This window comes from Mustela lutreola, chromosome 7 (assembly GCF_030435805.1).
Source record: "Mustela lutreola isolate mMusLut2 chromosome 7, mMusLut2.pri, whole genome shotgun sequence".
Taxonomy (NCBI): domain Eukaryota; kingdom Metazoa; phylum Chordata; class Mammalia; order Carnivora; family Mustelidae; genus Mustela; species Mustela lutreola.
Window position 1 is genome coordinate 137,959,336 of NC_081296.1, and position 27,992 is coordinate 137,987,327.

The window sequence follows — 27,992 nt, forward strand, 5'->3', positions numbered from 1 at the left end:
AGTTGCCCTAACCTAATCAAGGCCTATGCGTGTTGAGATTGGAGGGAACAAACACTGAGGCACTACTGTGTCACTTCTCCCGCAATAGAAGAACGAATAACTGCTTCCTGTGTCTGTAGAAGGCACTCCCCACACATACATTTGTTCTCCCCAGAGGGCCCTGATCTGTGAACTTAATCCCATCATCCAGGGATCCCAAACCTGAGTGCCCCTGGGGCCAGGCAGGAAAGGTGACTAGGTGCAGCAGGCTGGTGGGGAGCGCTTGGTGATGGATGTGGTCAGCCCATCTGAAGGAGCTCTGTAGGGTTGCTGGCCCAATATTTCCAGAACTTCCAGCTTTTCAAGAGATTCTCCATATCCCAGGTTTTAAATGTCAGGTGTATGTCAAACCCGTAGGACAAAGCAGTCCAGAGGCTACCAATTTGCAGCCTTGGCCGCAGCTCCTTCTTGCCATCTGCATTTACCATCAAGGGTGAAACTTACAGTCTGCACTTCACTAGACTTGCCTGGGGAATGTATATATTGGGTTAAATATCCAGTGCGTGTGTGTGAGGTTTCTTCAAATGGCCAGCCGAAGGCCCCATTCTGTGATCCCTCTTTTTCTTTGCAAAAATTTAGAAGCATAAAGCAAGTCATTATGTTGTGTTTTCTAAGTATGTACATTTTTTTCAGGCTGGGGTCCTAATTGGTTTGATCTGTTAGCCCAGCCTTTTAGCAGAAGCTGCAGAGGAAAAGCTGTAGCGAGTGGTCATTTGTTCTTAGCAAATAAGGTTTTACTGTCTGCTTAGTCACCTTGGCCCCTGTCAGGTTGGGTGTTTTTTCTGCAGTATTTTAAACCAACAATTTGAGTGTTGCTCTCGGTACAATAATCCTACTGTTATTTCAGATCTGTTCTATCTTCATCCTGTCTGAACTGATTACCCCCAACAGGCATTACCTTATCACTTCTCCCACCTGACCAATCTAGGACTTAACCATTTTATCATTTAATTTTTTTTAATTTTATGTATTTATTTGACAGAGAGAAATCACAAGTAGATGGAGAGGCAGGCAGAGAGAGAGAGAGGGAAGCAGGCTCCCTGCTGAGCAGAGAGCCCGATGCGGGACTCGATCCCAGGACCCTGAGATCATGACCCAAGCCGAAGGCAGTGGCTTAACCCACTGAGCCACCCAGGCCCCCCAAAGTCCCCAAAACCTATTGAAAGAAGGTCTCATTGTGAAGACTACGTGCAGTACACACAGTGCTGCACAGAAAACTTTAAAAAGTCCAGTATCTTTTTCATCAAAGTTTACTTTCTAAAAGAGAAGTTCGCTGTGGTAAAATGGGCAGGGACGGGTGACTTGGCAATGTCCCAGCTTGCTTTGATGGTAGACTTTGCTGCTGCATTTAAAAGGCCATATACCCAACCCGATCTCAAAGCAGAATGCCAGCAAGAGCTGAAACTGAAATTCCTTCCTTCTTTTTTCTTTCTTTCTTTCTTTATTTTATTTTATTTTTTGTGGGGGGGGGGGCGGGAGAACATATGCAGTCCATTAGCAAAGAGCAACTCCTGGGGCATACGGGATGCTCTTTCCCAGCCCTACCATGCAAGGCACAAAAAGATGAGGTTCCCTTTATGGCACAGTACACCACTGTGGGTTTAGGATATACTGGCACCCTACCTTTACAAACTGGTATTGGCTTTCGGTCAGCACCACACATCACCGAGGTCAAGGGTAATTTTCCATTTGCCTTACAGCAAAATCATACTATCTTTTGTAAGCGCTGCCACGGGGGGGCAGGGGGATCATGATCCTCTGACACCAGCTCAATCTCATGTAGCAGCTTGAGATTCATTCAGAACTCTTCTGCAGGGGCAAGAAGTGTTAACAGGAACCACAGGCACATGCACAGAGGCAGGGGCAGAAAGGCACAGCAGAGGCAGGCACTCAGCACAAACCACACGCCCGCCTCGTGAGAAGAGAGCTTTACTGTGGGCCGCTCACTACACTGAGAGTCTTTGCCCATCCATTCCCAGGCCAATAACAAGGCGCACCAGCCTGAGGTGGTAATTTCTTGGGAAGCTGAGGCTTCCTTTAGCTTCCTGCTGCTTAGCGATGGGTCTCTCCTCACTGATTTAAGCTCTGCAGGCATATGGGGGAGACGTGGAAGTTTTAGTTCTGTTATGCATCACATTGTTCTACTCCCATTAACTGCTGATGAGAGCAGAGCCTTCTGCAGCTCCCACTGCTGTCTGCTCAACCGTAATGCTTCCTTGGAGGTCGAGGCCGGTTCTTAATGGTCTTACACTTGGGAATGTGCCGCTCGGCCACCTTGGGAGCAAAGTGGCGGCTGCAGTGAGGACACTGAATATAATCCGGATTTTCTGCAGGCAGGATGGGAGGCACGTCTGCAGGGTTTCCACCTTTGGCAATTACCTGCTGGACCTCTCGGGCCTGACGGAGCGTACGGATGAAGGACTCGTGCTTCTGTCTCCAGTTGCTCTTCCGAGGAGGTTCAGCCTGTAAGGAGGAGGAAGATGGGTCAGTCAACTTGCGTTTACCACATCTCCTTCCGAGTCTTCATCGGAATGACAGTAGGAAATGTACAGGGTGTTTATCTGCCAGATCAGAGAGAACAGGAAAGGAGCAGCAGAGCGGACTTGCCAGAGTGGAAGCACTTGAGCTAAGGGCCAGGTGCTTATCGCACAGGCAGCGGAGAGGGAGAGGTGCAGGGCCGGGAATAAACTGGGTGCCTGGGCCCCTCTCCCATCTTGCACACCCAAGTGTCGGTCACTTTGAGCACTCTCACGGGAGAACGGGTTTGTCCTCTGGAGAAACCGAACCAGACAGGTTTCAGTCTTGGGAAGTCCAGGCATAGTAGAGAACAGGGTAATACTGAGGCTGAAAATTGGGATTAAGTGCAGGTATATGTGATGAATTATGGCGCTGTCGGCCTCCTTCCCCCATACAGCTCCCAGGACGTCAAACACGTTGGCACCCTCATAGGAGACAGGAGTTCTCTGCGTGCACCAAGCAGTCGAGAGAAAAGCTGTTAGATGCCGACCCTGAGTGACTCCAGTGAAAAGGCTCACTGTTTGATAACCCTAATATGAAGGCCTCCAGTCAACAAGCCCCACTTCAGGGCGCCTGAGTGGCTCAGTCGGTTAAGCATCTGCCTTGCGCTCAGATCATGATCCCAGGTCCTCAGATCAGTCCCACATCAGGCTCTACGCTCAGAGGGGAATGGGCTTCTTGCTCTGAGATAAATAAAATAAGATTTTATTTATTTTTGTGAGAGAGAGAGGTGCCCTCCCTCTCTCTCTCACAAAAATAAAATCTTAAAAAAAAAAAAAAAAAAAAAAGTCCTACCTTAAAGCAATAACAACAAAACCAAGCCCCACTTAAGCTTAAATAGGAACGGACTGCCTGGGATCACCAGATATTTGAGTCAAGTTCTAATGAGAGAAACCAAAACAGGTACATTCTCTCACTCACTCTCAGGAAACAAGAAGGAGGGAGGTAAAAGAAAACTTAAAGCCAGAGAACCAGAAAGAACTATTATAAATAAAAACTGTGATAGCTAAGAGGCGCCTGGGTGGCTCAGTCGATTGAGCATCCGACTCTTAATTTCAGCTCAGGTCATGATCTCGGGGTCATGGGATTGAGCCCCATGTTGGGCTCTGCACTCAGTGCGGAGTAAGCTCATTTCTCTCCCTCTGCTCCTCCCCCTGATCACTTGCTCTCGCTCTTTCTCTCTCAAATAAATACATAAAAGTCTTTATTTTTAAAAAGACCATATAGGGCGCCTGGGTGGCTCACTGGTTTAAGCCTCTGTCTTCGGCTCAGGTTATGGTCTCAGGGTCCTGGGATTGAGCCTCGCATCAGTCTCTCTGCTCAGCAGGGGGCCTGCTTCCCCCACCCCCACCCCCGCCTCTCTGCCTACTTGTGATCTCTCTGTCAAATAAATAAAATCTTTTTTTTAAAGACCACTTTAAAAAATGGTGATAGCTAAAAATAAAAATAGAAATGTTGTAAAATATCAAGAAAATTGCTCAGAATGGGAAAAAAGATCCAGATGGAAAGTAGGAAAGATTAGGAAATTAGTAAACCAATCTAGAAAGTCCAACACCTGACCAAAAAGAGTGCCAAAAAGAATAGAAAAATCACACAGAAGATATTATTAAATAAGTAACACAATAAGCATTCCTAGAATTAAGGTCACTGCTCTTGAAATTGAAATTATCTACCAAGTAGCCAACACAATCATTGTAGGATTTCAGAATAGAGAATCCTGTAGGCTTTCAGAAAAAGAGAAACACCAGAAGAGGTTTCATACAGTGGAGCAGGAAGCAATAGGGCATAGATTTCTCAACGGTAACATTGGACGCTAAAAGGGAAAATGCCTTAAAAGTTAAAACAGAAAATCATTTTCTACCTAGAATTCAGTACCTGGTCAAATCATCTATCAAATATAAGCCTATTGTACGGATATTTTAATTCATTCTGAGACATACATATTTATATTTATGTTTATGTTTATGTTTATATTTATATATATAAATACACTGCCCATGCACGTTTCTTGAAAGCTTCAGCAAAGCAAGGAATAAAGCAAGAAAAAGGACATAAGAAGCTGGAAACAGGACTCAACATGGAGGAGGAGCAAAAAGAAGCCCCACAACAACAGGTTTGCACCAGGCCTAGAGAATAACCAGTCCAGACTGGTGCAGGAGGAAAAAGAGTGGTGGGAGGGAAGTTTCCAGAATAGGGAAAAAAAAAAAAAATTAAACTGACGGATTAGGTGTTTGAGCATTTACAAAAACACTAACAGGTGTCTGACATCAGCTGGATCGTTTAGGAAAAAAATAATTAGAGACAGGTATGTAGGAAACCCAAGCAAATGAAAATATGAGTCAGCTATTAATTCCAGTTTCATGTGGGCAGAGGCAGAATTTATACACTCGTCAGTGAACAAAATTTACATGGTTATTATAATGTAAAAGCTGACTACTGGTTTAACCCAAAGTTGTGATTCCACCATGATGGAAGGAGAAGGGAAGAAGAAAAGTAAAAGGAGAGGAGATGTGAAAGCTTAACCCGCAGCATTCATAGGAGAAAGTCAACAGATAGTGTGCAAAACCGATTAATCAAGAAAATAGGCACATTATTGAGAAATATGGAAATGCATACCAGAAGGGTCATCTATCAGGAACTGAAGGCTGCCACTGGGGGCCATTAGGATGAAGAAGGGTAAGGCAGGATCCTGCTTGTTGCCTTACAGATCACTTAGTACATGATTTTTAAAACGTATTCAAATATTTAAATTAATATAAAATTAATTTTAAAAAGACGAAAAAGGAGACAAGTGGCTGCTTGGTGATCTGATATTATTAATGATGAATGACAGGAAGAGATATTATCAAAGGAAAAGGATCCTTCAGGAGGGAGCCTTACTGAAACAGACAAGAAGGCAAGAGAATCTGTGTGTTAGAAATAGTATCCAGGAGCTTTTAAAAGAATTGGGGAAAGTTCCTCAAGTATATATGATAGTTCATCATATTAAATTAACGATTAATTCATCATATTCATGATATTGAAATTTTAATTCAGTTAACACTTATTTTTCACAAAGCACAAAGATGTGGTTCCTGTGCTCCAATGCTTAAGGTCCAGTGGAGAGACCAGAGCTACGAGTCTGCTGGAAGTTCTGTGAAAATTAAAAGATACAAGGAAAGTCATTTGTTCTTGTGAGTACAGTAGAGGAATAACAGGGAGACATTCAGCTTCCAAAGGCACAAAGCTCTAGAATAAGACTAAGAACATTCCAAGGAATGTTAGTGCATCTCAATCCAGATCCTTTCTGCTTCGGTATCCTTGAGGCATCATATGCCCACCCCGCCACAAAACTAGTTTCCACTAAGCTAGGCTGTCTAATCTCAGAAATCCAATTGTTTTGCTTCACTGCTACGTATTTATGAATTTAAGAAACACAAGATTCTTTTCAGGCAACTGCCAGAAACCACCCCCCTAGTGGGACAGAGAAGACCCCAGTAGGTTGACCAGAAAGAAAACAGGAAAGAACAGGAACTGGTGCTCCTATCATTCTCTGCAAGAGCAAAATGTTGAATTCTTATTGGAAACTGGACTTCAGGTAGATTATCTCTGAACACAGAGGGACTTTTTGTGGCAATCTTCCAAACTATACTGAAAGAAATAACTGCAATTGACTTCTCCTAACAGCTGCTGCAAAAATTGGAGTTTTTTAAAGGCCCCAGCAAGTATGCCTGCCCATAAACTGTTAAGTGCTTAGCAGGTAAGAGGTGCTAGTGCAGCACAAGGAGGGTTGGAAAGAGCCAAAAACAGAATATATTGTCATATTTTGTTAGAAAATTACAGCTGGTTGGGGCTTTGAGATCACGTGGTCTAGGCTTTCCCAAACTTTGGTCATCTGCATACCACTTTCACTTTATCCCCCTTACCATAAATTACTTAATGTTTTTCTTTACGTACATGATTCCTAGAAACCACAGGCTTCATATGTTGTTATATTTTTCTAATACACACTAAAACTACTAAAATAAAAAATGGTTGCCAGCATGCCCCACCTTGAGAAACACTCATTTACAGACCAAGGGGCATAACATCGACAGAGTGGTAGATTTATTCATGAGACACAGATCTAACTGTCCAAATACACCTGTGAAATACCCCTAAACTTACCAGGCAAGTGTCTCACAGTCTTTTTACAACCTAGTTTTTCTGCAGCGGGAATGTTAACCAAAAATACACTCCTTCACCTTTAAGGTGTTTAGACTCCGGATGGGGAGAAAAAAGATTGCAAACTTAATTATGTTTCATGTATTTACTAAGAAGTATATCAGAACTGAGCTAATCTTGAGAAAGTAGAGACCATTATAGGAGTTGTAACAAATCCTAATCGTGGGAGGTGGCAGAGTACATTACAAAGAACAAGGAACTCTCTCCCAAGCGTGAAGTGCTGCATCATTTTTCTCTTTATATTTTTCAAATCTTTTAAATTTTCTGAGCATTTATTAACTTTCATAATCAATAGAACATATATATATATTTTTAATATTTTACTTATTTATTTCTGAGAGAGAGAGAGAGAGCGTGAGCACATGCAGACAGAATGGCAGGAAGAGACAGTGAGGGAAGCAGGCTCCCTGTTGAGGAAGGAGCCCGATGTGGGACTCGATCCCAGGAGGCTGGGATCATGACCTGAGCCGAAAGCAGCTGCTTAACCAACTGAGCCACCCAGGCGTCCCGAACATATATTTTTTAAGTCTAGATTTTGCAGTCATTCTGACCCAGATTTATATGCTGACTCCATCATTTTTTTTTTTTTAAGATTTATTTACTTATTTTAGAGAGAGTGTGTGTGCACAACCCGGGGAAGGGGCAGAGGGAAAGAGAGAACCCTCAAACTCCCCACTGAGCACAGAGCCTGATGCGGGGCTGGGGCCAGATGTGGGAGCCCAATGTAGGGCTTGGGGGGCTTGATTCCAGGACCCTAAGATCATGACCTGAGCCAAAATGAAGAGTTGATGCTTAACTAACACTTCACCGACTGAGCCACCCAGGCACCCCATATGTGCTGACTCTGCCATTTATTATTATTTTTTAAAGATTTTATATATTTATTTGACAGAGAGAGACACAGCAAGAAAGGGAACACAGCAAGGGGAGTGGGAGAGGAAGAAGCAGACTTCCTGCTGAGCAGGGAGCCTGATCCCAGGACCCCAGGATCATGACCTGAGCCAAAGCCAGATGCTTAATGACTAAGCCACCCAGGCGCCCCGACTCTGCCATTTAAAGCTGTTTGTGATCTCAAGCAAGTTAAACTCTCTGAGACTTGACTTTTGAATTGATAAAATAAGAGACAACAAAACCTTCACAGGATTCTGGTGAGGATCTTAACGAAAAGCTCCTGTCACAGTGACTGGCACACAGTAGTAATCAATAAATGTTAATTCTCACTTTCTCCCTCTATGACACATGAATTTTTTCTAAAGAAAACCGATATGACATCCCTTTACAATGATCCCCACTCAAAGTCAAATCCATAAGGCCCTTGCCTTGTTACCTTGACTGAGGCCGATCCCTTCCAGTTCAAGTACTGCTCTAGTTCTGTGCCCTTGGCCCGGGCCCTGGAAGAGTCAAACACTTTCCTCTTGGAACCCTGCATCCTGCTGCAGACATTGGAGTGTCTCTCCAGCCTGAGCAAGAGAAACTTGCGTCCGCAGTGGCTACATTCGCCAAGTTCGGGCTCTTCAGTGGAACAGCTGGGAAGCGAGGAGTCTGGGGACCTGGACAAACTCGGATTGCTGGTGGACCCCTGCCAAGCACTGCCAGGCCCTTCTGAAGACTGAGAACACTCTTTTGATGGCTCTGAGACTAGGTCTCGGATTTTGTTATTGCTTGCCACCAGTCTTTCCCTTTTGAGTTTCTGTATTCCATAATCAGAGAGCTGAAATGGACTAGTATTTTCTTGAGACCGTCCCCAAATTTCATCCTCTCCCTTGGCTCTACTGAAGACCTCCTCAGACCCGAATTCTGGGGAGAAGGCAGGTCTGTATGCGGTGTTGCTATTACCTTTAACTCTCCTCCTGGGGAGTGTCATTCTCTGTAGCTCTCTTTTTTCATTTTCCTTAACCTGTTCCTTTTCTTTCTGGATTCTTCTGAGTTCCTCCTCTGTCTTCTTCAGCTTTTCCCTTAGGAGGGTCTCTTTTCTTCGAATTTCCTCCTGTAAGCTCTCCCCTGCAGCTTCTAGTCTTTGGATCTGCACCCATTCAGCTCTGTTGGAGTTTGCCAGGGCCCTCTCCTCCTGTGTGGCAGCAATAGCACGAACCACAGATGAATGCACCCAGTTCCTTGAACCAAAGCTGCTGTATGGAAACTCTCTTGGCTCAGGGGGTCTTGGAGAAACATTCTGGTCCCCATCAATGCCAGCCTCCCCAGTACTATGAGACTTCCTATGGAACACGGGTTTCAGTGGGTATGCCCGGTCTACCCCAACTCGCTTCTTTGTGAAGGATATGAATTCCTGATTATGTGTTTGGGGAAACCGGGACTGAGGGCTTGATGAGTAAAATAAACCCTTTGCTTGGCCCTGGGGATTGCTTCTTAAATCTTGCTGGCTGATTCCAACACAGTGGGGATAGGAGCAGTTCCAGACTTTCGTGCAGGTGTTCCATTTGGAGTGAGTGTAGATATTATCCAGTGTCAACTCTTTGTTGCTCAAAAGTTTCTGCTGGAAATTGTTCCTCGGGTGCCCAATGGAGGACCGCTGAGAAGAGTCACCTTTTTCACAGGGCTCTTGCTTCGTGGAGAGGAGCCCTGGAGCTTCTCTCTTATTATATGGAAGCATAACGCCCACAGGCAGAGATGGTGCCAACTGGAGGCCAGCCATTCAGGGACTGGACTGAAGCCTAGGGGAGATTTAAGCCAGATATATGTGAGGAATTTGTCTGAGGTTCCTCCCCGCTGCTAAAATAAAAGTGTTTCTCCATGTGTCCTACCTACCTATTCTCTTGAACTTTTTAGAGACAGAGGTGCTGGGTCTGCCAGAGCTTTCCTTCAATAAGCATTTGGTGAACGCTCATTATTTCCTGTGGGTGCTGATTAGGTCCTGAGGATAGAGAAACGAATGTGACACGGGTGTTCCTGCCACCTAGCTTTATTCCAGTACCAGCCTCTGCCATTCACAGTGATGCTCCTGCCATACACAGGGCACTCCCTAGTTGGGGGGAAGATTTACTGGGAAGAGCTACTGGATCGAAAATCAGGTTTTAGGCCTGTGACACAGGACAAGCAACTTTCCGTTGCTGTCTCGTTTCTTCACCAGTAAACTGAAGTTCCGCTCAGACTGGCATTTAGGGACCTTAGGAGTCTGAGTCCAGCCCTACTGTTTCACAGGTGAGCAAACTGCGGCCCAGAGGTCAGGGCCTGGCACAGAGAGCTCTCCAGCGTCCCTCCTGCTGGAAGCGTGCCTGAGTCCAAAGAACCCAAAGGCTGCCCAAGGCCTGCAGCAGGTGCCTGATGTCAAACCCTCAGCTGAGAAGTCCCGGCGACGCGGACTACGAAGGGTCTGTAAGCTGAGACGCGGAGGCCACCTGGCCTGGCCGCCGCAGCTTTTAGATCCGGGACGCTGAAGTCACGCACCGTCCTAAAGGGTCAGCCGGGGGCGCCCCCACTGGGGACTTCGCTTTGAGAACAAGCCCTCGCTCTTCTATCCATGGGGCCCTGGGGAGGTCGAGGCGCTGACCCCATGTCTGCCCTCCCCTTCCGCGTACCTGAGGCTCTGGAGCACCGTTCCTGCTCAGGGAAAACCCCAGCACTTAGCTTCCCAGACCAGACTAACCCCATGCCAACCGCTCGCCGCGCAGGCGCTCTCTGAGGGCCTCTATTTTTCTCGTTGCCTGGAGACGGAGCGCGTGCGCGCCCAGCCCCTTCTCCGGCTGCGAACGCCGCCCGTGAAGCGCGCGCAGGCGCAGGCCGCACGCGGACCTGAGGCGCCCGCGAGGGGGGTGTGGTCACTTTGAGTGTCACTTGACCCGGTGTCCTGCCAACTCTGCAGCTCGGTCCCGCCCTGCCCTTGGGGAACGGGAGAGGGGGCGGGAGAGGCTTTCTGGGGCTTCATCAAAGAACTTGTATTTTTCTGAGAACGATGCTCCCAGACCCTGGGGTGTGCCCTTCTCTGGCAAAAGTCGGAGCCCCTAGATGTGCGTCGGAGTCATCCTGCCGCCGGATTCCGGTGTCCGCCCGCTTAGCGGGAGTGGGCCTGCTGATAGCCTTTCTTAGCTCGCTCGGCTGCGTGGTACGGGCCCCAGGTACGGCTGTCCCTCCGTGCTTTTTCCTAGCCAATAGTTTGGAGCTTGCGGTCAGATTTTAGCAACTTGGCTGGGTTTTGCTACTCAGTATCTTTCCGAAGTAGTTTTTGTAGCCAATCTAATTATTTTGATATAATGTTTTTCTCTCACGTGATAACTCTGGCCGTCTCTTCGTGGGGCCCAAGAGTGACTCAGCCAAGTGTAATGATAATAAAGTTAACTACTAGATTGAAAATAATCAGTATAAACTGGTTTCAACACGAAATAATATTCTATAAATTGTAAACATTAGAAGAGAGCTTATTTGTCTTCATGCTTTAATTCATTTGTGTAAGCTTTTTGGAACAGGCGGTTTACTTTTTTTCCTGTAACTATCCAGAAGATTCATGCACATGGGAAATAAAGTGGACAGCAGTAGTCAGTGTTAATGCTTCAACATGTCATTATTACAGTTTTACATGTTACAGAGAAATTCCTTGGTGGGCCCTCCAGGGCAGTCCTTTTATTCCTTGTTTTCTTTCCCAGCTGACTCGACTGCCTTCTCTATATACCCACCACTCTCAAGGTCCTAATTATCTCAGCATCTGGCGGGCCTATCATCAGCTCCTGCAGCTCCCCTCCAGTCTGGCTGAATTTCCCAGAATGCCTCGCTCCATCTTGAATTCCTTCCCTCTTGTGTCTGAGGAAAAGGAGCCTCTCTCTTTCCAGGAGTTCTGTTGAATTAGTCTCTTTCCATATCCCCTAGGAATTCACTCCATCACTTTATCCCTCCATCTTGTTCACTTCAAGCTGCATCTATCTGCACACTCCTTCTCTTTGGTTTTAAAATATGTTTGCCTTTCCCCTGCAAAACGGATTTTATTTCCTGTGACCTGCTGCCTCTCATCTTAGGGTCCCATTTATTTCTCCTCTTCTCCGCAAGCTTTCCTAATAGACAGCTGTGCATTTGTGGCCCCCGTTCTCTCATCTGCTCCTCAGTGTCCCGTCCATTGTGGTCTGGCTTCCACCTCTTCCATTTTATTTAACTGCCAGACTGTTGATGGCTTCCCAGTGGCCAGAAACAAAAGCTGCTATTTCTTTAGCCTACTCATTTGCCATCACTGATTTTCCACTCCTGTCGAACTCTCTTCTCCCTTGCTCTCTCGTGCCTTCTTGGTTTCTTCTTTCATGTTTTTGCTCCATCATCTTCCAAGTCTTGGGCATTTATGTCTTTTTCTCAACTGCCCACCAAATTTAGGTGTTCGCCAAAGCCCTCTTATTTCTCATATACATACAGTCCCAGACATTCTCTTAACAGTTTCAACCAAAAGCTGAAATTTCAGGTCTCTCCTATGTTTAAATGATACTCAGCTTGGGCTCTCTCCCTAGTTACAGACTCGAATTTCTGGCTGCTTATTTAGCACCTTCACCAGAATGTTCCTCAGGAACCTCAGACTCAGTATGACAGAAGACAAATTCATGATCATCTCCCCCCAAAAGTTTTTATTTATTTATATGAGAGAGAGCGAGCACAAGTGGGTGGATGGGCAGAGGGAGAAACAGATTCCGCACTGGGCAGGGAGCCTGATGTGGGGCTTAGGGCTCGATCCCAGGACCCTGGGATCATGACCCAAGCCAAAGGCAGATGCCCAACCAACTGAACCACCCAAGTGCCCTTTGTCTGGTGTTCCCTTTCATGCTGAAAGCATCAGTCATCTTGCACTCGTCCCCCTCTTTGTCACCCGTTCTGTCTAATTAGAGAGCAGGCGCTCTTTAATGTACTTTGCAATGTCTCATATATGACTGGTCCTTTGCATTGCTACTGCCCTTGGTGAGCTCTTCCTCGCTTTTCTCACTCTCCTAACTGCTATTCTTGCCTTCGACATCTACTCCCTGAGCTCATTTTTTATGCTGCTGCCAGAGTAATTATCTTAAATACCTCTGAACCCATCATTCTTTCACCCAGGGGCTCCTTCTTTACTTCTACCTTTCAAGTTGAAACACATAATTTAACGTGGTATTTCAATCTGCCAGATTAGGTCCAGCCTGCCTTTCTAGCCCTGCCTCCCTCCCTAGAGTCTAACCCAGTGTATATCAACCCTGGCTGAGCTTTAGAACTCCCTGGAAAGCAACTTCTGGGGGTGAGATCTGGGCATTGGTATTTTTTTTTAAAGATTTTATTTATTTATTTGACAGACAGAGATCACAAGTAGGCAGAGAGGCAGGCAGAGAGAGAGAGAGAGAGAGGAGGAAGCAGACTCCCTGCCGAGCAGAGAGCCCGACGCGGGGCTCGATCCCAGGACCCTGGGATCATGACCTGAGCCGAAGGCAGAGGCTTTAACCCACTGAGCCACCCAGGTGCCCCTGGGCATTGGTATTTTTAAAAGTGTTGGGACGCCTGGGTGGCTCAGTTGGTTAAGCAGCTGCCTTCGGCTCAGGTCATGATCCCAGCGTCCTGGGATCGAGTCCCACATCGGGCTCCTTGCTCCGCAGGGAGCCTGCTTCTCCCTCTGACTCTGCCTGTGCTCGCTCTCGCTCGCTCTCTCTCTGACAAATAAATAAAGAAAATAAAAATAAATAAATAAATAAATAAATAAAAGTGTGCAGCCAGGGTGGAGAACCCTTGGTCTAGCCACACCTGACTACTTGCACTTCCTCTTTCTTTCTTTCTTTCTTTCTTCCTTTCTTCCTTTCTTTCTCTCTCTCACTCTCTATTTTTCTTTTTTCTCCTCTTCTTTTCTTTTCTTTCTTATTTATCTTTTTTATCTCTGTGGTGTTACCAGTGGTGGTACAGCGTAGCATTTATGGGAGTGCGTTCTGTACTCAGACTGCCTGGAAATAGATTCCAGCCCCATCACTTACTGGTTGTGGTTGTGTAACCTGAATGATGTCCTGCTTCCTCCAAGAACACTTTCCCAATTTTCTCAGTCAGAGTGAAACTTTTTCCTCCTTTGTGCTCTCAAGTATTTTCTGTTCTTGTTGAAGGACGGGGTTGAGTCATGATGAGCTCTTAATGGATGTTCATGGAATTGACTAACATGTTGTGTATTTTTTTTTTTAAGATTTTATGTATTTATTTGACAGAGATCACAAGTAGGCAGAGAGGCAGGCAGAGAGAGAGAGGAAGAAGCAGACTCCCCGCTGAGCAGAGAGCCCAAAGCGGGGCTCGATCCCAGGACCCTGAGATCATGACCTGAGCCGAAGGCAGAGGCTTTAACCACTGAGCCACCCAGGCGCCCCATGTTGTGCATTTTATTGTCATTATGTGCATGCACATTTGTATCATACTAAATAAAACAGCCTTTGAGGACAAAGATTGTATCATTCATCTTTGTATAGCCTACAGTGTCCCATATGTAGTAAACAATAGTTTTTTTATTTTTTAAATTCTATCGAGAAACTCGTTTTTTCAGAAAGAATTTTCAGGGCACCTGGGTGGTACAGGTGGGTGGGTGTCTGACTCTTAGTTTCAGCTCAGGTCGCAATCTCAGGGTCATGAGATTGAGCCTGCTTGAGATTCTCTCTCCCTCTGCCCCTCTTGCCAGTGTTCTCTCTCTAAAATAAATAAAACATTAAAAATTAAAGATAAGGGACTCTTGATTTCAGCTCAGGTCAGGATCTCAGGGTTGTGAGATCAGGCCCTGCACTGGGCTCTGTGCAGGGCATGGAGCCTGCTTAAGATTCTCTCCCTCTCCCTCTGCCCACTTCCCTCTCTTAAGAAACAAAAAATAACAAATAAAAATGAATTTTAGAGAGGGTGCCTGAGTGGCTCAATCAGTTAAGCATCTGCCTTTGGCTCAGGTCATGATCCCAGGGTCCTGGGATTGAGTCCCACATCGGGCTCCCTGCTCAGTGGGTAGTCTGCTTTCCCTTTCCCTCTCTCCCTACCCCCTGCTCCTGCCCTCTCTCTGTCTCGCTTTCTCAGATTAAAAAAAAAAAAAAAAAGAAAGAAATCTTTTTAAAAAATGAATTTTAGGGGCGCCTGGGTGGCTCAGTGGGTTAAAGCCTCTGCCTTCAGTGCAGGTCATGATCCCAAAGTCCTGGGATCAGGCCCTGCATCGGGCTCTCTGATCAGCAGGGAGCCTGCTTCCCTTCCTCTCTCTCTCTGCCTGCCTCTCTGCCTACTTGGGGTCTCTGTCTGTCAAATAAATAAATAAAATCTTTAAAAAAATGAATTTTAGAGAAAAAAATAACATAAGCCAGGCACTCTATTTAGCCGTCATTTTCAAATATTGCCAAGCATAACAACATTCAATCCAGCTTCCCACCCCACCCCTAGCCCACTCCAGTGCTAAGGTTATATGATTCTTCAGGATCTGGATCCTCACTTTTCAGTGAGGGAACAAGTGAAATGATTAATCTTTTTGGCTTCCATTGTAAATCCATCTCACCTCATGCAGTCTGCCCACCTAGAGTGTTCACATATGGAATCTTTTTAAAAAGATTTTATTTATGACAGAGAGATTGGGAGAGCAGAAACACAAGTATGGGGAAGTGGGAGAGGGAGAAGCAGGCTCCCCGCTGAGCAGGGAGCCCAATGAGGGGCTCGATCCCAGGATGCTGGGATCATGACGTTATGACCTGAGTCGAAGGCAGATGCTTGACTGACTTGGCCATCCAGGTGCCCCTCACATATGGAGTCTTATGTTATGAAGAGATGTGATGTATACAGGCAATTCAAAGAAGTACAATAAATACCACAGTTTTCCTTCATACATTCTTAATCATAAGGGTAGCTGGATACTGATGCCTGCAAGGTCTATACTTTTAACAATCATCCACAACTCCCTTGACAATTTCATTTTCTCAAAAGAAACTCATGCATTTTCGTCATTTGTCTTTGATTGACTGATTCAGCTGTGATTCTGGAGCCAAGGGTTACTTTGCTTGTGCTTGTAATCAATTGATTTAGATAAGCATTATTTAGAGTTTTCTCTAAGTAAGGCAGCTTCCAGAAACACAGGAGGAGGAATAACCTCCTCTGGGGCTTCCTATTCACTTAATTCCTTGCTACTAATTCCAGAATGGGGAATGGCCCCAAATTTGAAGAGAACAGAAAGAAAAAGTCAGAGCAGAACAGTATAGGCATACCTCAGACACTTTGTGGACTCTGTCCCAGTCACTGCAATAAAGCGAATATTGCAATAAAGTGAGTAAAATAGAAACACAACTTTTATTGGCACTGGTTTCCCCATATGCATTTGTAGTATGTCTGAAAAAAGTACATACCTTTTTTAATGAATGTACCTACCTTAATTTAAAAGATACTTAGCTAAAAAAAAAAAAAAATGCTAACCATTATCTGAGCTTTCAGTGAGTTGTAATCTGATCCTAGATTGCCATATCAAATATAATAATGATGAAAAAGTTTGAAATACTGTGAGGATTACCACAGTGCAATTCAGAGTCGCACCGTGAGCAAATGCTCTTGGAAAAAATGGTGCTGTTAGGCTTAATTCAGGTTTATAAAACTTAAATTTGTAAAAAACAACAACATACAAAACAACAAGAACAAAACAAAAAACGTAGTATCTGTGAAGTGCAGTAAAATGCAGTAAGACGGTATGCCTGTCTGTGTCCTATTTATTTTTGTATTTAATGTTTATCGCCTGTCTCCCACCTCCTGAATTTAAGTCCCTCCAGGCCAGTGACCCTTTTCGTCCACTGATGTAGGTCAACCACCTAGAACTGCGCCTGGCATACTGAAGGCTTTCAGTTAATATTTACTGAGTGACTGAATTTATTTCAAGTCCTTCTTCATCGACGCCTTTCTCCTCACGAAAAAAAAAGTGAGGAAAAAACATACTTAGTGACAGAGATGGGGCGAGGCCTGGGTCTGTAGAATCAGAGCTGAGACTGGACAGAGAGATGCCCAGCTTGGGGCTTGCGGCTTCTCTCAAGACAACCGCGTTTGGAAATCTCACCTTCTGGGCGGGCTCTGGGCCGAGCGCTCCATTTCTGATTGGTCGGCAGAGTTGATGGGCATGAGAGGCAGCGAAGGGGGAGCCGCTGTATAGGCTTCCGGGCGCCGAGGTTACCGGGCGGTGGGAACCGTTGGCTACTCGGTCGCGGGAGTAGTCCCCGGCGCCCGAGAGGAGGACGAGGAGGGTGAGCGTGGGATAGGGCCCCGTAGCGCGTCCGTAGTTTGATACCCCTAAAATGTTAGTAGAAGGGGATTGTGGTGGCCTATGGAAGCTGGGTCCCTGGGAAGAGAAAGAGATGAAGAGGAAGCCCGATGGGGGATGGGCGTAGGGAGGCAATTGGATAAGCAGGTCATTACCCTATAGGGGGCCTCCGGGCACCTGCGACCCCAGGCTCCTTGGCCCAGGAGTCTTCTTACTGTTACTTCGCACCCCCGCGCTTGCACGTACCCGCTAGTGTGCTCTGGCGATGGAGAACCATCGTGTCAGGGAGAGGTTGCAGGGTTTACGGATGGAGAAGTGTGGGTCTGGTCCTTTCTTCCTCGGGATTTGGGGTCCTGGAATCGGATAACGAGGCCTTTACTTTTCTGCTTTTCTGGTCTCTGACAGGTGTGGGCTTGAACATGGCAGAGGGGGACACCCTGATATCAGTGGATTATGAAATTTTTGGGAAGGTCCAAGGGGTGTTTTTCCGCAAGTACACTCAGGTATGTGGCCTAGAGGCTTTGGGGACATACCAGGATTACGTGTAGGGGAACAACAGACCATGTTCCTGATGAATGAGTGTGCACTGGGAGAAGCTGGCTCTTTGAGTAGCTGCATGGTGGTTTGTAGAGCAATGGGAATGAAAACGCTTTGGAGTGGATGAAAGACAAAATAAATGGCAGAATCAGGAGCTGTTATTATCATTCTTTTCGGACAGTGGTACCAGAGTACCTAGACACATATTAATGAGTTTTTCTGTTCCCAAGGGGAGTTGAAGGCTTCCCCAGTTCTCCCTGTTGTGGCCTCATCACCCAGATCACAATTCTTGTAGGAAAACGAACACTGATCAGATGGCATTTTTTAAATTAACATATAATGTATTATTTGCTTCAGGGGTACAAGTCTGTGAATCATCGGTCTTACACAATTCACAGCACTCACTATAGCACATACCCTCCCTAGTGTCCATAACCTAGCCATCCTGTCCCTCCCCTGTGACCCCGCAGCAACCCTCAGTTTGTTTTCTGTGATTAAGAATCTCTGATAGTTTGTCTCCTTCTCTGATTTCATGTTGTTTTATTTTTCACTCGCTTCCCCTATACTTATCTATTTTGTTTCTTAAATTCCACATGTGAGTCATATGATAATTGTCTTTCTCTGATTGACTTATTCCTCTTAGCATAATACCCTCTAGTTCTATCCATGTCATTGCAAATGGCAGGATTTTGGTTTTTTCCCAATGGCTGTATAGTATTCCATTGTATATACATACCACATCATCTTTATCCATTCGCCTGTTGAGAGACATCTAGGTTCTTTCCATAGTTTGGCTATTGTGGACATTGCTTCTATAAACATTTGGGTGCACGTGCCCCTTTGGATCACTACATTTGTATTTTTAGGGTAGTGCGATTGCTGGGTCGTAGAGTAGCTCCATTTTCAACTTTTTGAGGAACCTCCATGCTATTTTTCAGAGTGGCTGCACCAGCTTGTGATGATCAGATGGCATTTAAAGATTTTATTTATTTACTTGAGAGAGAGCATGAGTGGGAGAGTGGGGGGCAGAGGGCGAAGGAGAAGCAGACTCCCTGCTGAGCAGAGAGCCTCACATAGGGCTCGAACCTAGGACCCTGGGACCATGACCTAAGCTGAAGGCAGATACTTAACTGACTGAGCTACCCAGGTGCCCCAATCAGATACCATTTGGATGAATTCATGATATTTATTAAATTCATGTATTTGCTTCCTCTGTAGCTGCTGCATTTTCTTCAGACCTCTTTCATTTCTTCTTGCCCATTCCCCCACTTGATTCCTTTCTGTTCATTATGGCTCTGAAAGAAAAGTTAACTTTTCAAGCAAAAGCTTTTCTAATGAAAATACTTGATCTCTTCTAGGCTAAGTAATGGTAACACTGAACATGGAGTCTAGTGTTCCTATTAGAGTAACATGGTGTAATTGTGAGGATGAACAAACTGTTGACAGCCTGTACCTCTGCCTTAATGTCACTAATCTTCCCACAACATGCCCATGGAGTTGTAATCTCAGTTTTCCTTCTGTCTCTGTTAAGGGGATATCAGGCTGTTGCCTTCCCAATGTATGGCCAAAGATAATGAGTTAAGACTGCGGAACTTCCAAGTATCGCATTCCTGGTACTGTGGTACATAAAATTCAATCCTGAAATCCTCGAAATATGGATGTAACATGTCATTACCTCTTTTTTCCAATCACTTGCAAATCATTTCCTCCTGTACCATACATGAAGTGCTTATTGAAAGGAAATTGCTGAAAAGTTGTAGCAAGAGCTATGTTGGAGTTAGCTTTGGTACCAATTATGCAGGGTAAATTCCTGTAACTTAGTGAATGGGGGTGACAGCTTCAAAGAAAAATTAAAGTTGTTGAGGGAAAAGGACCAGCCAATAGTATAGCTCATCTTTGTCTATTGTTTCCCTACCCCACAGTTCAGAGAGACAATCAAATAATGCAGACAACAAATACTGATTTGGAAAACTACAGGAAAATGCCATCTCTGGGTGCCTGGGTGGCTCAGTTGGTTGAGCATCTGCCTTCAGCTCAGGTCATGATTCCAGGGTTCTGGGAATGAGCCCCCCCATCTCCAGCCCATCAGGCTCTCTGATCAGTCTGATCAGTGGGGAGCCTGCTTTTCCCTCTCCCTCTGTCTGCTGCTCCCCCTGCTTGTGCTCTCTCTCTGTCTCTCTTTGTGTCAACTAAATTAGGAAAATCTTAAAAAAAAAAAAAAGTCATCTCTTTTTCTTCTTAATTAGACTTATAATGTATTCCTTACTACTTACAGTCATTTAACCATATGTTCATTTTAACAGTCGTTTTCTTTCATGACAGTCTGTATGTTGATATCATCTCGCCTCTGAATTCAGTCCCATTAATCACTCATTCCTGGAATAAATGATGATAGAACTCAAAGGAACTTTTTTTTTTTAATGTATTTATTTGACAGAGAGAAATCACAAGTAGATGGAGAAGCAGGCAGAGAGAGAGAGAGGGAAGCAGGCTCCCTGCTGAGCAGAGAGCCCGATGCAGGACCCGATCCCAGGACCCTGAGATCATGACCTGAGCCGAAGGCAGTGGCTTAACCCACTGAGCTACCCAGGCGACCCTCAAAGGAACTTTTTAAAAAGTTGCCATATAATTGACATCCCATAAAATTCACCCTTTTAAATAAAAGTGTATCATTTTAATGGTGTTTAGTCTGTTCACAAAATTGTGCATTAATTCCAGAGCAAAAAGAAATCCCATCCCTCCCAGCCCCTGGCAATCACTAACTTCATTTCTGTCTCTATGGATTTGCCTATTCTGGACATTTAATGTAAATGGAATCATTTACAATTACAATTTAAATTACAATTTACAATCATTTACGAAGACCACACATTTGTGGTCTTTTGTGTTTGGCTTCTTTCACTTAATGTAATGTTTTCCAGGTTGGTCCATATCATAGCATGTGTCAGTAGAGTAGTTCCCCTTAACTGCAGGTAATATATTCTAAGACCCACAGTGGTGCCCAAAACTGGTTAGTACCAACCCGCATATATACTATGTTTTTTCCTATATAGACTTTTGGAGGATAAATTTTAATTTATAAATTAGGTACCATAAGCGATTAACAGCAATAACTAATAAAATAGAAAAATTACAATATAATAAAAGCTATGTAACTGTGGTCTTTCTCTCAAAATATCTTATTGTACTATACTCACCCTTCTTGTGATAATGTGAGCTGATAAAATGTCTGTATATGAATTGAGGTGAATGATGTGGCCACTGTGAGGTAGCATTAGGCTACTTTTGTCCTTCTAATGACACTTCAGAAGGATGATCATCTTCTGAACTGCAGTTGACTGAGGGTAACCAAAACCAGGGAAAATTAAACCATGGATGGATAGAGACTACTGTACTTCATTCCTTTTTATGGCTGCATAATACTTCACTGTATAGATATACCAGAGTTTATATATCCATTCACCAACTCATGGACATCTAGGGTGCTTCCGCTTTTAGGCTATTATGTGAACACTTATGTATTTGTTTTTGTGTAAACATTCTTTTCAATTCCCCTGGGTGTATATACCTAAGAGTAGATTGTTGGGTCACGTGGTAAAAGTTTATATATAACTTTTTGAGGAACTGTCAAACTATTTTCATTTATTTTGTATGTTTTCTATTTTTTTTTTAAGATTTTATTTATTTATTTGACAGAGAGAGACACAAAGTGAGAGAGGGACACAAGCAGGGGGAGCGGGAAAGGGAAAAATAGCTTCTCGCCAAGCAGGGAGCCTGATGTGGGCCTCGATCCCAGGAGCCAGGGATCACGACCTGAGCTGAAGGCAGCCACTTACCGACTGAGCCACCCAGGCACCCTTTCATTTATATCTCCACTAATAATGTATGGGAATTTCAATTTCTCCAGGTCTTTGTCAACAACTGTTATTGTTTATCTTTATTAGAGCCACTATTATTCTAGTGAGTATGAAGTGTTATATCACTCTGGTTTTTGTTGTTTTATTTCATTTTAAGGTATTAATGAATTTTAGAAGATTGAAGTCATACAAAGCATGTTCTCCGTCCACAACGGAACTAAACTACAAATCATTAACAGAAAGACACTAGGAAATCTCCTATATCTGGAAACTGTGCAAAACACTTTCTTAAATTGTGGTAAAATATATATAATGCAAAATGTATCATTTTAGCCATTTTTAAGTGTACAGTTCAGTGACGTTAAGTACATTCACATCATTGTGCAACCATCACTACCATCCATCCACAGAACTCCTTCATCTTGCAAAACCAAAACTCTGTATCCCTTAAGCAATAATTCCTAATTCCCCCTTCCCCTCCCTAGCTCCTGGTAATAACAATTCTACTTTCTGTTTCTATGACTTTGACTACTCTAGGTACCTCATATAAGTGAAATCCTACAGTATTTGTCCTTTTGTGACTGGTTTATTTCACTAGCATGTATCTGATTTTCCTTGTTTTTCAAGGCTGACTAATATTCTGGTGTATGTAATATACCTGGTGTATGTGATTTTGTTTGCCTTTTAATAGTTAATGATGCTAAATATCTTTTCATGTGCTTATTGACACATGAAAGAAAATAAAATATATCTTTTTTGAAGAAATGTCTGTTTAAATCATTTGCTATGAGTTATATCTTCTTATTATTGAATGGTAAAAATTTTTATATATTCAGGATACTAGTCCCGTATTACTTAAATGACTTGCATATATTTCTTTCTTTTTTTTTTTCTTTTTTTTTTTTTTTTTTTTTTTTTGAAGGTCAAGCAAAGCTTTATTTCACGCCAAGCATCAAGAATCAGACCGACCATCAAATAGACTGGTCGGGGCCGCCCCTACAGAGAGGACGACCTATTTCTTTTTTTTTTAATAAAGATTTTTATTTATTTATTTGACAGAGAGAGACCACAAGTAGGCAGAGAGGCAGGCAGAGAGAGGAAAGGAAGCAGGCTCCCTGCTGAGCAGAGAGCCCGATGGGGGGCTCAATCCCAGGACCCTGAGATCATGACCTGAGCTGAAGGCAGAGGCTTTAACCCACTGAGCCACTCAGGTGCCCCGACTTGCATATATTTCTTATGCAGGTTTTCTTTTTCTTTTCTTGATGAAAACTTTGAAGCACAAAAGGTTTTAATATTGATGAAGTCTAATTTATTATTTCTTTTGTTGCTTGTGCTTTAGTGTTATATCTAAGAAACCTTTGCCTAATCCAAGGTTTGGATAAACCATGAAGGTTTATGCCTATGTTTTCTTTTGAAAGTTTCTTCTAAGGATTCTATCACTTAAGCTCTTAGCTTTAGATGTTTTAATCCAGTTAGAGTCAATTTTTTATATTGTATGAGGTAGGTGGATTTTATTCTTTTGTATATGGAGATCCAGCTGTCCCAGGATCACTTGTTAAAAAGACTATTACTTTCTCCCATTGAATTGTCATGGCACCCTTGTCAGAAATCAATTGGCTATAAATGTAAGGTTTATTTCTGGACTCTAGTTCTAGTCCATTGACCTATCCTTATGCCAGTACCACACTGTGACTGTCATAGCTTTGAAGTAAATTTCGAAATTGGGTTATATGAGTCCTTCAACTTTGTTCTTCCTTTTCAACATTATTTTTAGCTATTCTGGGTCCCTTATGTTTTCATGTGAATTTTACCATCAGTTTTGTCAATTTATGCAACCCAGGCAGCTGGGATTTTGATAGAAATTGCTTAAAATCTGTAGACCAATTTAGGAAGTATTGTTATCTTAACAATGTTGTCTTCCAATTCATGAACATGGGATGTCTTTCCATTTATTCACATCTTTATTTTCTTTTGACAATATTTTATAGTTGTATATAGTAAGTCCGGTACTTCTTTTGTTAAACTTAGTCCTAAGAAATTTATTATGTTCAATACTATTTATAAATGGAATTGTTCCCTTAATTTCATTTTTGGTTGTTCATTGCCAGTTTATAGCTATATAACTGATTTTTGTATATTTATCTTATATCCTGAAATCTTATAGACCTATTAGTTCTAATTTGTGTGTGTGTTTGTGTTTACCTCTTAAGATTTTTCTGTAAATGAGTATGTCATCTGTGAGTAAGGTAGTTTTACTTCTTCCTTTCTTCTTTGAATGCCATCTATTTCTTTTTCCCTGCCCTGGCTAGAACCTCCAGTATAATATTGGGTGGATGTGGCAAGAGTCACTTGTCTTTCTTTTTTTTTTAGGTTTTATTTATTTATTTGACAGAGAGAAAGAGAGGGAGCACACACCAGTAGGCAGAGCAGCAGGCAGAGTGTGAGAGAGAAGCAGGCTCCCCATTCAGCAGAGAGCTTGATGTGGGGCTCAATCATGATCGAGCAGGACTCTGGGATCATGACCTGAGCCAAAAGCAGATGCTCAACTGACTGAGCCACCCAGGCACCCCAAGAGCCATTTGTCTTGTTCCTGATCATAGGGAGAAAATAGTCAGTCTTTCACCATTAGGTATGATGTTAGCTGTGGGTTTTTCACAGACGCCTTTTTATTAAGTTGAGTATATTCCCTTCTATTCCTAGTTTGAGTGTTGGATTTTGTCAGATTTTTTTTTTCATCTATGAGTTGATCATCTGTTTTCATCTGGCTTCTGTTCTGTTAATATGCTTTGTTATATTTTATTTATTAATATTGTGTTTTAATTACTATGATTTTTAAACTATGGTGTAATTGATTTCTCTGTGTTGAACCAACCTTGCATTCCTAGGATAAATCCCAGTTTTTCAAGATGTGCCATCCTTTTTATATGGTGCTAGATTTGATTTGCTCATATTGAGTTTTGTGTCAATACTCACAAGTGATAGTAGTTTATAGTTTTGTTGTGATGTCTTTGCATGGTTTTGATATGAGGGCAATACTGGCTTAATAGAGTGATTTAGGGAGTTTTCTTCTGTTTTTTTTTGGAAGAGTTTGTGAAGGATTGGTGAAAGAGTCTTCTTTAAACATTTGGTATATTGGGATACCTGGGTGGCTTAGTAAGTTAAGCGTCTACCTTCAGCGCAGGTCATGATCCCAGAATCCTGGGATCAAGTCCCATATTGAGCTCCTTGCTCAGTAAGGGAGGCTGCTTCTCCCTCTGCCTGTCACTCCCCCTGCTTGTGCTCCCTCACACTCTTCTCTGACAGATAAGTAAATAAAATCTTTATAAACAAACAAACATTTCGTATAGTCACCTATGAAGCCATCAAGCCCTGGGTGTTCTTTGTGGGAAGTTTTAAATTACTGAGTCTCTTTACTTGTCATATTCAGATTGTCTATTTCTATCTTTTTTTTTTTTTTTAAGATTTTATTTATTTATTTGACAGAGAGATCACAAGTAGGCAGAGATGCAGGCAGAGAGAGGAGGAAACAGGCTCCCTGGTGAGCAGAGAGCCCGATGCGGGGCTCAATCCCAGGACCCTAAGATCATGACCTGAACTGAAGGCAGAGGCTTTAGCCCACTGAGCCACCCAGGTGCCACTGCCTATTTCTTCTTGAGTCAGTTTTAGTAGTTTGAGTCTTTTTAGGAATCTCCCCTTTTCATCTAAGTTCTCTAATATGTTGGCATACAATTGTTTACGGTATTCCCTTATAATCCTTTTTATTTTTGTAAAGTTGGTTGTACTGCTCCCCTTTAATTACTGATTTTAGTAATTTGAGCCTTCTCTCTTTTTTATTAGTCTAGCTAAAGGTTTTTTTAAAGAACCGACTTTGGGTTTCATTTATTTTTCTCTTTTTTATTATTTTACTAATTCCTACTCTAATCTTTATCATTTTTATCTTTCTGCTTGTTTTGAGTTTGGCTTGATCTTCTTTTTCTAGATTCCTAAGTTGGAAGTCTAGGTTATTGATCTGAAGTGACTTTCTTTTTTATTGAAACTGGAGTTGGTGATTATATTCCTTAAAATAATGTTTCCAGAATATGGTTATGAGGAAGAATTAGTTTTTTGGAATTTTCTTAGGACCAAACACTATTTGCTTATTTAGATAGATATTCAAAATAGAACATGAGTCAGCAACATTATGGTATTTAAAAGTAAGAACAGAATCAAATGCACAAATAAAACCTACCGGAAATTCCCATTCTCACTAGTCAAATTTGGGAGGTTTTTTTTTTCCCTCTTAGAAATCAGATAAATCGCATAGCAGTTTAAGAATTTATTTGACTTTTGGGACGCCTGGGTGGCTCAGTTGGTTAAGCAGCTGCCTTCAGCTCAGGTCATGATCCCAGCGTCCTGGGATCGAGTCCCACATCGGGCTCCTTGCTCAGCAGGGAGCCTGCTTCTCCCTCTGCCTCTGCCTGCCATTCTGTCTGCCTGTGCTTGCTCTCTCCCCCTCTCTCTCTCTGATAAATAAAAAAAAAAAAAAAAAAAAGAATTTATTTGACTTTATATCAACTCCTACTCAAAACTCAATACAATCATTATTATAGGTAGTTACCATATAAGGTAACTTTGAAGAGCTGGGGATAGCCAACTCTCATAGGTTAACTGGAAGCAGAAGAGAACAATTGTTATACAAAGTCAGTTGGATAAAGGCTTCCTTAATATCTATTTGCTACATCCTTTTTTGGTGCCCCTATCTTTGGCACTTAATACATGCTATAGGTATTTTCTATTTTTCTTCCTTAATTTCCTCTGTATCCCTTAAATTGTTATTTGGCTGCAGTCTCTTTTGTTCATTATACAAACATGTCTTTGCTTTGAACATAACTGATTTGATAGATACTTTAGTTTCTCATCAAACATGGTTTTGCTGTGCATAACATTTTCTTTGGCCAACTGCAGCAATTTCCCATATTTACTAGGTCACTCCTCTGGCATTTGGGCATGCAGTCATGGTAACTCCCATTTTCTTTTGTAATCTGATTCCTTCCATTTAGATGGGTTACTGAAATGATAACTTTTCCAATATTTCTGCTTGCAAATTTAAAAAAATTACCTCTAAACATGGCTACATTTCCCAGTTTTTCAGTCATTCCACAGTTTCATGATGTAAAGGAAAGACCATTGGAAAGGCTAGGAGAAAAGCAACTACAATGATTAGACAGTCTTCATAAAGCTGTGATTATTTAGACAGAAGAGAAGAAAGTCAAGGAAAAACCCAACAGTTATGTAGTCTTATGAAACTTTGATATTCAGAGGCAGATCACTACATGCTTTTTCCTTTTCCAGGACAGAAAGTAGGCTTTGGATGCAACATAAAAACCTTGGGTGAGACAATTTTTCTCAAGTGAGAACAAAAGAATGAGTTGCCCAGGAAATAGTGATCTTTAAAGATACAATGGACACTCATTCATCTGGATTTGTTTAGGTGTGGTCCTGGCTGAAGACAAAAAGAAGGATCAGATAACTTCATGCTTTTTCTATTTAATATACCCACTAGATTCTTGATTAGGAGAAGGGAAGATGAGCAAGATACCTCCCAGGATCCTAACAACAATCAGCCTCAGGGAATCATTTTATTTTTTTTTTATTTTTTTTTAAAGATTTTATTTATTTATTTGACAGAGAGAAATTACAAGTAAGCAGAGAGGCAGGCAGAGAGAGGAGGAAGCAGGCTCCCTGCTGAGCAGAGAGCCCGATGCGGGACTCGATCCCAGGACCCTGAGATCACGACCTGAGCCGAAGGCAGCGGCTTAACCCACTGAGCCACCCAGGCGCCCAGGGAATCATTTTAAAAGCATCTGATTTGCTTTAGTACTTAAGTCTTTAGTACTTAACCAAACTGACCATGTAGTGAAAATTTCTAGTGCCTAAGTTTTATAGGGTAGAAGGAAGAGATGAAGTCAAATGGCCAACGCTTCATGTTAAGGTCAATGAGATTCTCCTTGCTGTAGTTCTGTTTTGACTGTTCTGGACAACATCAAATTAGTTTCAGTGGCTTGATTCTAGGCCAAGATTCTGACAACTGATTGTAGTCTTACTGTTTTGTTCAATCTCACTGGATTTTTCTCTCTTTTGTATTTTTCTTTCCCTTAGGCTGAGGGAAAAAAGCTGGGATTAGTTGGCTGGGTCCAGAACACTGACGAGGGCACCGTGCAAGGACAGTTGCAAGGTCCCATCTCCAAAGTGCGTCATATGCAGGAATGGCTTGAGACAAAAGGAAGTCCCAAATCACACATCGACAGAGCAGACTTCAGGAATGAGAAAGTCATAGTAAAGTTGGATTACTCAGATTTCCAGATTGTGAAATAATGGCTTGAATTTAAATTTTCTAAGATAAACTCACTGGTTTTGTTTTTATTGTTAATATAGATCTAGTCTGTGTTCAGTATTAGATTTGGTCAGTAAGTTATGTTAGTATCAGATATTTGAATTTTACTTTATATTATATGTATGATAGATGACCAACTCTACACAATTCTAAATAAATAAAAATGCATTAGAACCTTTTGCATAGGGTACTGTCTTTGCTAAACTGCATGTGGGGCAAAATAAGAGGTATTTATTCAGTAAACATCTGTGGGAAGAGAATTTTGATGTAATTTAAAGAGCTGAAAAAA

At 42.8% G+C, this 27,992-nt stretch overlaps 2 protein-coding genes across 4 annotated transcripts; one reads left to right on the top strand and one right to left on the bottom strand.

The window, feature by feature from the left end:
* Positions 1-1,504: 1,504 nt before the first annotated feature.
* On the bottom strand, positions 1,505-10,421 carry ZC2HC1C (zinc finger C2HC-type containing 1C). 2 transcript variants are annotated; one of them, XM_059182787.1, is made up of 4 exons: positions 10,296-10,421; positions 9,526-9,631; positions 8,087-9,431; positions 1,505-2,502 (listed from the first exon to the last, which is right to left on the bottom strand). In XM_059182787.1, exons 3-4 carry the CDS (start codon positions 9,410-9,412, stop codon positions 2,239-2,241), a joined length of 1,590 nt encoding a protein of 529 aa, XP_059038770.1. In that variant the 5' UTR covers positions 9,413-9,431; positions 9,526-9,631; positions 10,296-10,421; the 3' UTR covers positions 1,505-2,238. The 2 variants fall into 2 exon arrangements, with proteins under 2 accessions (XP_059038770.1, XP_059038772.1); XM_059182789.1 differs by lacking the exon at positions 9,526-9,631.
* A 142-nt stretch (positions 10,422-10,563) lies between these two features.
* On the top strand, positions 10,564-27,882 carry ACYP1 (acylphosphatase 1). Of its 2 annotated transcripts, none has more exons than XM_059182793.1 (3): positions 10,564-10,832; positions 17,342-17,439; positions 27,469-27,882. In XM_059182793.1, exons 1-3 carry the CDS (start codon positions 10,670-10,672, stop codon positions 27,682-27,684), a joined length of 477 nt encoding a protein of 158 aa, XP_059038776.1. In that variant the 5' UTR covers positions 10,564-10,669; the 3' UTR covers positions 27,685-27,882. The 2 variants fall into 2 exon arrangements, with proteins under 2 accessions (XP_059038776.1, XP_059038777.1); XM_059182794.1 differs by lacking the exon at positions 10,564-10,832 and adding an exon at positions 16,789-16,919.
* Positions 27,883-27,992: the final 110 nt, after the last annotated feature.